Source organism: Coregonus clupeaformis, chromosome 2 (genome assembly GCF_020615455.1).
Source record: "Coregonus clupeaformis isolate EN_2021a chromosome 2, ASM2061545v1, whole genome shotgun sequence".
NCBI lineage: Eukaryota > Metazoa > Chordata > Actinopteri > Salmoniformes > Salmonidae > Coregonus > Coregonus clupeaformis.
In genome coordinates, this window is record NC_059193.1 from 33,388,036 (window position 1) to 33,398,305 (window position 10,270).

Sequence of the window (10,270 nt, forward strand, 5' to 3'; positions counted from 1 at the left end):
ATCATGCATATCAAGCTATACATGGGCATTTGCATCCCGCATTTTGTTATACCCATGGAAATCATATTTTGTTGGCGTCTGCATTCTCATATTTGTACATTTAAAATCTTAAGTTTACTAGGTTGGAGGGGATGTCTGGAATTAACCTGGTTTCCTTGTGTTTTTATGTTTGTGTGCTGGAATACGTGTGTGTATATTGTTGTGTTGGTTGCGTGTGTGTGTGTACGCATGTGTGTGTGTGCTTACTTGTGTGTGTGTATGCACACGTGTGTGTGTGCGTGTGTGTTAGGTGACCTTCACGGATGCGATGAGGAGCAAAGCGAGGCTGTCTATAACGGGGAGTACTGGGGAGAATGGCCGTGTGATGACTCCAGAGTTTCCAAAAGCAGTGCATGCGGTACCTTACGTTAGACCTGGCATGGGAATGAACGTCAGCTTGACAGATCTCTCCTGATCGATAAGAACCTTTTGAGTGCCTTACAATGGTTTCAATAGAGCGGTTTTCGTCTTTTCCCCTTGTCCCTCTCTCTTCACGCTTTCTTTCTCTCCATTTTAGTTGAATGGGTCAAGGGGCCTCACATTATGGTGTCATGAAGACGTTTCCTTCTTCTCGCTCTCTATTTCTCACTTAACAAAAGACTTTCCCTCTCGATGGAATTTCATCTTGGAAAACAAAGGGAGGCCTTTTTTTTGTAACCAGGTGACATCATAATTTCCTATCTCTGAGTATGTTGGACACATAGGAGGCTTGATTGACTGTAACAGCTGCTCATGGGAGTTCTGTCATCTCAACTGGGAGGGGGGGGGGGGGGTCATTGTTGAGACAACACGTCTGTTTCTGTAGCCACCACCGCCGACCCCGGATCCTTCAAGCACACTTGACTTCATCATCGAGATGTGAAAGGTCCATTTTTTTTTTTAAAGAAAATTGAAAAACTATATGAAAACATATTTGTATGTATTTTCACAAAAATGGCTTTTAAATAAAACTGCTTACATACTGGTTGAATATAAAGAGATTAATGTGTGAGTATATTGAAATAAAAAAATGCTTAACAGCTTGTAGTTCGATATTTTTAAAGCCAAATATGTTGTTTATGGGGGTTGGAATGTTTAAATCATGTAATTTATTACTATTCTAAGCTTTCCTATATATCTTATTCTTTAACATTTGGTGTTGATATAAAATACTTAGCAATGCTTGACATTTGAAATCAATCCTTTTCCTATGTTTTTACTTGTTCAAGTGGGTGTCACAATTTTTGTTTAATGTTATTTGTTTGCTTTAAAGTATTTTGCTGTTTGTATTTCTTTCTGTCAAGGATCAGGATAGCAGTCCACTTTTTAAAGGAAAAAGCAGTTTACACTCCATGACACTCTACAACTGTGTTAATGCATATGTTTTGATATGAGAGGAACATAAACATACGTATAGATGGTCGAAATGGTCGTTTAAAAATGCCAAATAAGTAAGAGTGCCAAAATGTTGTGCCAGTAGGTATGAATATAGTAGTCCTAATATAATCAGACACTGTCCTTAAGTGAATGTAGTCAATACATTTTGTACGTTTTGTAACTAGGTGTACAGCTTTATGGCTAAGACAGTGATATTTCAACCACTTTTTTTAAGTTTTCAAGTTAACGCCACATACTTTGCATTAACCTGAGTGTAAAATAGCATCAGTTGCATGTCGTTGCCTCAAATCCATCTAATTTAATTTATTTTTGCCTTTAAAATGATGACTATTGCCAATGTGCATTTCCATTTTAATGTTGAAGTTGTGAGACTAAATGCTTGAGATTGGAAATAGGAAAGTAGACATAATATATATATATATTTTATAATAATAATAATAATAATATTATGACAAGTATGAATAATATCTTCTAAAACGTTACAATCCCTCACCAGTTTATTTTTTACATGCAGTACCTATTCATGCGTGTCATTTGACGGTGACGGATTTTCAATGTTAGTTATTCATAGTAGTTTTTTTTGGATACAACGCATCCCCCAGTAGCATTATTAGGTAGGAGCTTTGAAACAGCTTTTACAGACACGCACCTCTGATTTAGGCACACACGGAAGGTTTCAGAAAGACCATTGTTACTTTTGTATTTGAATAACCTGACCTAACATGCGATCACGTCCTCTCACATATGTAAAGGGAGGCACACAATGTACTATTGGTATCACTGTTGCTTTTTTTTGGGTTATGAACAATACAACAGGAAGTTATCTAATCACCCTCATCATCGCATATCCAGACTTCTCTCACTGACATTTTGTATATGGAATGTGTGCTAACTTGTTTATTTTTGGGATTCTTTCTAAATAAAAGTGGCTTTCCCTTGTTATCATTCTGGGTGTTGCGTCTTCACTTTACCACAGTCTTTAGCATATGTATTGGTGGATTCTGTACCTTGCTTCTGTTAAGACCACCAAAAACAGACAGTATGAGTTTGTTTTATCCAGCAGCATCTCAAATCTCTTACCAACCCTGTCCCTCCAAAATCCACAAGGGTGACACCCACAACACATTGTTTAGACTTGGCCATCTATTTGAATGGAATCAAAAAATATGCCAGCTCAGTGAGCCCACATACTACCGAAGCATTCTCTGAAGGAGTTAATTGCAAAGTTTAAGCATTTGAAATTATCAACAACTTCAGTAATTACACAGTTTTTTCATTAGATTAAGAGTACATTCATTTAGGATGCTAGAATGTTAATTGCTTAATAACCTTCTGGTACATTTACCATATCCAGGATGAGGCATATTTTGTGCACAGTTCATTATAAGCTTTGTTGCTCTGCATTAGTTTCATAAAGATGTATTATGATTAATTTGGTGTGCATTGTTTAGCATATATTTATTTATTTATTTATTATTGGTGTTACTGTGCCTTATTCAAAGGCTGTTGATTAAAACGGGAACACAGTAACTTCTGCAATTCATTCTCATGATTATGATTAATAGCCTGTTCTAGGGAGCTACAATAAAGAGATATGGGATATTTCATTAACTGCATGCTTAATGTATTACCTTTAATCATGTTGTATATACTGTCTGTCACGACTTCCTCCGAAGCTGCCTCACCTCCTTGTTCGGGCAGGCTTCGGCGTTCGTCGTCACCGGCCTACTAGCCACTGCCGCTCCATATCTCATCATTCCATTTGTCTTGTTTTGTCAATTACACACACCTGGTTCAAATCCCCTCATCCCCTCTGTGGTATTAGGTATCCCTTGGTTAGCACTCCACAACCCCACCTTCTCATGGCTGCAGAGGGTTCTCACGGGGTGGTCGCGAGAGTGTCAGGGTAGGTGTCTAGGTGTTTCCATTGGTGCAGCTACGGTGGAAAGTCCAGACAGTACCTCCACCGTGCGCATTCCAAGGCAGAGAAGTGTATGTTTTTCCAGCAGTCCGTCTCCTTCCTCGGATACCGCATTACCACCTCAGGGGTGGAGATGGAGGAGGATCACATTTCAGCCGTGCGTAATTGGCCGACTCCCACCACGGTTAAGGAGGTGCAGCGCTTTCTGGGCTTTGGCAAGGTCACAGCTCCCATTACATCTCTGTTGAAGGGTGGGCCGTCCCAGCTCCGCTGGTCTGCTGAGGCTGACCTGGCCTTCAGGAAACTGAGGGGTCTGTTCACCTCAGCCCCGGTACTGGTCCACCCCGATAGATGCGTCCGTGGTAGGGATAGGCGCTGTCCTATCTCAACGCTCGGGCTGCCGTAACCTGGAGTACATCGGGGCAGCAAGGAGGCTGAATGTTCGCCAGGCCAGGTGGGCCCTATTCTTCACACGGTTCGATTTTACACTGTCATACATCCCGGGTACGAAGAACGTGAAGGCAGACGCATTGTCACGGCTGTATGACACAGAGGAGAGGCCCAGAGACAACAACCCCATACTCCCGGCTTCCTGCATTGTGGCGCCGGTAGTATGGACGATGGACGCGATTATAGAGCAGGCATTACGCACAGATCAATCTCCACCTCAGTGTCCAGCTGTCTTATCCGTGATTGTCTGATCTACTGGGCACACACGTCACCCTCCTCTGGTCACCCAGGTATCGGTCGTACAGTGCGCTGCTTGAACGGAATGTACTGGTGGCCTACCTTGGCTAAGGACGTGAGGGTGTATGTCTCCTCCTGCTCGGTGTGCACCCAGAGTAAGGCCCTAGGCACCTCCGAGCGGGTAAGTTACAACCTTTACCAATTCCACAACGACCATGGTCCCAACCAAATGTTGATTTCCTGACTGATCTTCCCCTCTCCCAAGGTACCACCACCATCCTGGTCATTGTGTACCGCTTTTCCAAGGCCTGCCACCTCCTTCCTCTGCCCGGTCTCCCCATGGCCCTGCAAACTGTGGAGGCCCTGTTTACACACGTCTTCCGGCACTACGGGGTACCAAAGGATATAGTGTCTGACCGAGGTCCCCAGTTCACATCCAAGGTCTGGAAGGTGTTCATGGAACGTCTGGGGGTCTCGGTCGGCCTGATCTCTGGGTTCCACCCCGAGTCTAATGGGCAGGTGGAACAGGTAAATCAGGATGTGGGTAGGTTCCTGCGGTCCGACTGCTAGGACCAGCCGGGGGAGCGGTCGGTGTTCTTGCCATGGGCCGAATATGCCGAGTACTCTCTCCGGCACTCCTCCACTAACCTAACGCCATTTCAATGTGTGTTGAGTTACCAACCGGTTCTGGCACCGTGGCACCAGAGCCAGACCGAGGCTCCTACGGTGGATGACTGGTTTCGGCGTGCGGAGGAGACGTGGGATGCTGCCCACATCCACCTCCAACGTGCCATGCGTCGTCAGAAGGCCAACGCTGACCTCCACCGCAGTGAGGCCCCGGTCTTCGTACTGGGTGATCGGGTCTGGCTCTCGACCCGGAATCTGCCCCTTCGCCTGCCCTGCTTGAAACTGAGCCCGCGGTTTGTGGGGCCGTTCAAAGTCCTGAGGAGAATCAACGAGGTCACCTATAGGTTATTACTTCCCCCCGATTACCGTATTAACCCCTCGTTTCATGTGTCTCTCCTTAGGCCAGTGGTGGCTGGTCCACTCCAGGAGTTTGAGGTGCGGGAGGTCCCTCCGCCTCCTCTGGACATTGAGGGGGCCCCGGCGTACTCTGTCCGTTCCATCCTTGATTCGAGGCGTCGGGTGGGGGGCCTTCAGTACCTCATGGAGTGGGAGGGGTACGGTCCGGAGGAACGGTGCTGGGTCCCGCTGAGGAATATCCTCGATCCCTCCCTTTTGCGGGATTTTCACCGTCACCATCCGGCTCGCTCTGCTCCGCGTCCCCGAGGCCGGTGTCAGCGCGCTGCTGGAGCTGAGCGTCAAGGGGGGGGTACTTTCACGACTTCCTCCGAAGCTGCCTCCCCTCCTTGTTCGGGCAGGCTTTGGCGTTCGTCGTCACCAGCCTACTAGCCACTGCCGCTCCATATCTCATCATTCCATTTGTCTTGTCTTGTCAATTACACACACCTGGTTCATATCCCCTCATTAGTACATGTATAAGTGTTCCCTCTGCCCCCCTTGTCCTGAGGGATTGTTATTTGTGATTTGAGTGTAGTTCAGTTGAGCTACCCGTACCTTGTATTTCCAGGGATTTTGTTCCCTGTGTGCCTGTATTTTGTTGACGCTATCCAGCGTAACTGTGTCCTACGGAATAAACTCTGTATTCGGGGATTTACCCTCCTGCGCCTGACTCCTTCAAATCACATTCTCACACTGTCTTAATTGGTGTCCTATTACTTTATTGAACATAGATACTGTAAGAATATATTCAGGAAGAAATCATTGGCACAGCAGATTTAGAACCAGATTGTACACATCAACTGTAAATGAACAACTAATCTCCTGAGGGCAGGGGATTCCAAATGACAGAGCAACAAATATGGCAATTTACACTGCCCAGTGTTCATCAGGGATAATTTATCTTGAGGGTCAGTCTGTCCATAAAGAAGTGGGAAATGCCTTAGTGCTGAAGAAACTGCTAAAAGAGACAGTCAGCCCTCTGTTCATTGTTAATGGAGGGCACACATCTCCATGAGAACAACAGACTGCCCTCTGGTCTTCGGAGATAATCCCCCCCCCCCACCGCCTCCCTCTCCCCATCCAGGCCATATGTTCCTCACCAAATTCTTGTGACATTCATTTTCCATTTCACCTCAAAGTTAATTACATGATATTAAAATAATGTTGTCTCTCACTCTCCATTTAAAGGTGATGAATATAAATTGGACTGTGCGCCCCAGAGAATGAGAACACAGCGTGTCGAACGTAATATTTACAGTTCATATTTTTACTAACTGGATATCAGCAAGCTGGAACTCGAGCTAATATCATGCTGCATAAACACATGCCGAAATGTCCTATTATTGCAGGCTCCTTAAAGGGCAGCTGAACTAAAAAAAACTACTTCTCTGGTTGAAAATGGCCTATGTTGCATCGATATTAGTGTAAATCAGGGTTGGGGTTAATTCCACAAATTTAATTCAATTCAAATTCTAGGTCAGTCTTTGACTTCAGAGATAATTCAATTCCACTCTATTCCAATGTTAGGTCAATTACAATAATTCAACTCCCAATTCAATATTATCCCCATCATTTCCACAAATGTAATGTTTCATTCCAAAACGTTGTTAAATTAGCTTTTATTGTTTAAATACTTATGAAAGAGATTGGTGTCTTTTCACTATCTAATCATGACATTGGGTTGTTCAATGACATACATGTATTTGTTTAAAAACTATGACTTGATGGTTTCATTTCAGAGAGCGAAATAATCATGTTATTTAAAAAAAAATGCTATATACCTGCCTCACTCTCAGAGAAATAAATAGTACTGCTAGTACTGCTAGGTTTTACTCAGTCAAATGTAACAAAAAACATTTATTTATAAAGAAATGTACAAATGATACATTTGTGACATCAATATTTAATAATATGAGATTATTTACATTTGACATTTTAGTCATGTAGCAGATGCTCTTATCCAGAGTGACTTACGTAACTGCATTAATCTTAAGACATCACAGTGAAATATAGAGGATATTAACATTCCATTCCCACTAAACAATGGATATATAGCGTGTTGCAAATAAACACATATTATAATTTTTTTACCCCCAATTTCGATCTTGTCTCATCTCTGCAACTCCCCAACTGGCTCGGGAGGCGAAGGTCGAGTCATGCGTCCTCCGAAACATGACCCGCCAAACCTCGCTTCTTAACACCCGCCCGCTTAACCTGGAAGCCAGCCGCACCAATGTGTCAGAGGAAACACCATTCAACTGACAACCGAGGTCAGCCTGCAGGCGCCCAGCCCGCCACAAGGAGTCGCTAGAGCACGATGAGCCAAGTAAAGCCCCCCCAGCCAAACCCTCCCCTAACCCGGACGACGCTGGGCCAATTGTGTGCCGCCCTATGGGACAATCATTTATATATACACACTAGGTGACTGACAGGGGGCGCTGTTTTGAAGCTCTCCCCACAAAAAAATGGTAAATACATGTCATTTTGTCCTTTAAACATTTAATTGAACAGAGAAATGGTCCAATCTTTTTTCCATCATTCATTTTTCCCATAGGGGATTTTAGAAACACTTAAAATAAGGGCTGTGTTTTGTGTAGGCTTACCCTGGCATGAGGTTTTGATAACAGTGTAAATCTCTCTAGGACAAGGTGACTTTTATCAATATATTGGCCTGTATTTACCCCCCAAAATAACATTCTAATTAGCTGCTAATGTGGCTATCATAAAGAACAACAAATGCCATGATGACCTGGACGAGACTGCCAAATTGATGCAAAGGTAAGAATCTCTGGATTATGTATCTAACATTTCTAAAAAAAAATGACAATTCTGTGAACTGTCTTGTGTAAGTTTTAAATTGGCAATACCTGTTAGCAAAGGTGTCAGCCGGCTCGTCAGGTTCCCATGCCTCAGCTGGCTCGACAGGCTCCCAAGCCTCAGCCGGCTCGTCAGGCTCCCATGCCTCAGCCGGCTCGTCAGGCTTCCATGCCTCAGCCGGCTCGTCAGGCTCACATGCCTCAGCAGAAGCGTCCGGTCCCCGGGTTTCAGGAGAAGCGACTGTTCCGCCCTTGGTCCTCAGGACCGTCCCTCTGGTTGACGTCGTCCTGCGGCTCCTCAGCTGGCTCGACAGGTTCCCGCGCCTCAGCAGAAGCAATCGGCTCCCAGGTCTCAGGAGAAGCGACTGTTCCGCCCCTGGTCCTCGGGACTGTCCCTCTGGTCGGCATCCTGCGGATGGAGCCACGTGTCAGGGTGGGGGTACTGTCACATATACTCCCTCTCCGGCGCTTGAGGTCGCCAGTCTGCTGATTATTACGCACACCTGTCACCATCGTTGCGCGCACCTGCACATCATCAGACTCACCTGGACTCCATCACCTTCCTGATTACCTCCCCTATTTCTGTCACTCCTTTTGGTTCCTTCCCCAGGCTTTATTGACTCTGCGTTTGTGTTTCATGTCTGTACGCTACTTGTGTTTCTTGTTTTGTTCCTTATGTTATTTATTATTAAAGTCACTCCATGTACTTGCTTCCCGACTCCCAGCGTACACATTATACATGCAGAAGCTTGCAGGGATTTGTAGTTTTGCATGATATCTTGTTTGATGCTAATTAGCATTTTAGAATCTGAGAGTAAATAGAGCTAAATATATTGATAAAAGTCACCTTGTCTCATGAAGGTACCCATAAGCAATACTTTCTGATGAAAAAACACAAATGTGAAAAATTGGTGGATAACATATTACATTCCAATTAAAAAAGTCCAAACTGTCTAATTCCATAACCAATTAAGTTCCAAAGTGAAATGTTTTCCAATTAAAAAAGTTAAAACAAACAAATTCCAATTCCATAACTTGAAGATTGTTGAAATTCTAATTAAATTCAAAAAATTCTCCACTTCATGAGTGAATTCAAGAATGCAATTGGAATTTTAAATTAAATTGGAATTGACCCCAACCCTGGTGTAAATAACATACTTTTGGTAAAAAATTCAGTATCTTCTAAAACGGAGATTTGCGAGATTTATGGAAGCTGTTAGGTTCCTAGATCCATTGGATATTTGCAGGTTGGGTTTTTATTTATTTAATTTTATTTCACCTTTATTTAACCAGGTAAGCCAGTTGAGAACAAGTTCTCATTTACAACTGCGACCAGGCCAAGATAAAGCAAAGCAATGCGATAAAAACAACAACAACAACACAGAGTTACATATGGAATAAACAAAATGTACAGTCAATAACACAATAGAAAATCTATATACAGTGTGTGCAAATGTAGTAAGTTATGGAGGTATGGCAATAAATAGGCCATAGTGCAAAATAATTACAATTTAGGATTAACACTGGAGTGATAAATGTGCAGAAGATGATGTGCATATAGAGATACTGGGGTGCAAATGAGCAAAATAAATAACAATGTAAATAACAATATGGGGTTGAGGTAGTTGGGTGGGCTAATTACAGATGGGCTGTTTACAGGTGCAGTGATCGGTAAGCTGCTCTGACAACTGATGCTTAAAGTTAGTGAGGGAGATAAGAGTCTTCAGCTTCAGAGATTTTTGCAGTTCGTTCCATTCATTTGCAGCAGAGAACTGGAGGGAATGGCGGCCAAAGGAGGTGTTGGCTTTGGGGATGACCAGTGAGATATACCTGCTGGAGCACATACTACGGGTGGGTGTTGCTATGGTGACCAATGAGCTAAGATAAGGCGGGATTTGCCTAGAAGTGATTTATAGATGACCTGGAGCCAGTGGGTTTGGCAACGAATATGTAGTGAGGGCCAGCCAACGAGAGCGTACAGGTCACAATGGTGGGTAGTATATGGGGCTTTGGTGACAAAACGGATGGCACTGTGATAGACTACATCCAATTTGCTGAGTAGAGTGTTGGAAGCTATTTTGTAAATGACATCGGTAGGATAGTCAGTTTTACGAGGGCATGTTTGGCAGCATGAGTGAAGGAGGCTTTGTTGCAAAATAGGAAGCCGATTCTAGACTTAACTTTGGATTGGAGATGCTTAATGTGAGTCTGGAAGGAGAGTTTACGGTCTAACCACACACCTAGGTATTTGTAGTTGTCCACATATTCTAAGTCAGACCCGCCGAGAGTAGTGATTCTAGTCGGGCGGGCGGGTGCAAGCAGCGTTCGATTGAAGAGCATGCATTTAGTTTTACTAGCGTTTAAGAGCAGTTGGAGGCCACGGAAGGAGTGTTGTATGGCATTGAAC

General features: G+C 43.9%; 1 protein-coding gene across 6 annotated transcripts in view; it reads left to right on the top strand.

Annotated features, from left to right (window-relative positions):
- Positions 1-2,361, top strand: part of LOC121534602 (glutamate receptor 2) — a 92,355-nt gene extending 89,994 nt beyond the window's left edge. For 3 of the 6 annotated variants that reach the window (XM_041841238.2, XM_041841230.2, XM_041841194.2), the window contains exon 15: positions 1-382. This exon is cut by the window's left edge and continues 520 nt beyond it. Coding sequence is in view for 2 of the 6 variants with exons in the window: in XM_041841189.2 (XP_041697123.1) it covers positions 290-454 (165 nt within the window). In the remaining 4 variants the exon portion in view is untranslated. The other 3 variants (XM_041841189.2, XM_041841183.2, XM_041841200.2) reach the window with 2 other exon arrangements.
- Positions 2,362-10,270: the final 7,909 nt, after the last annotated feature.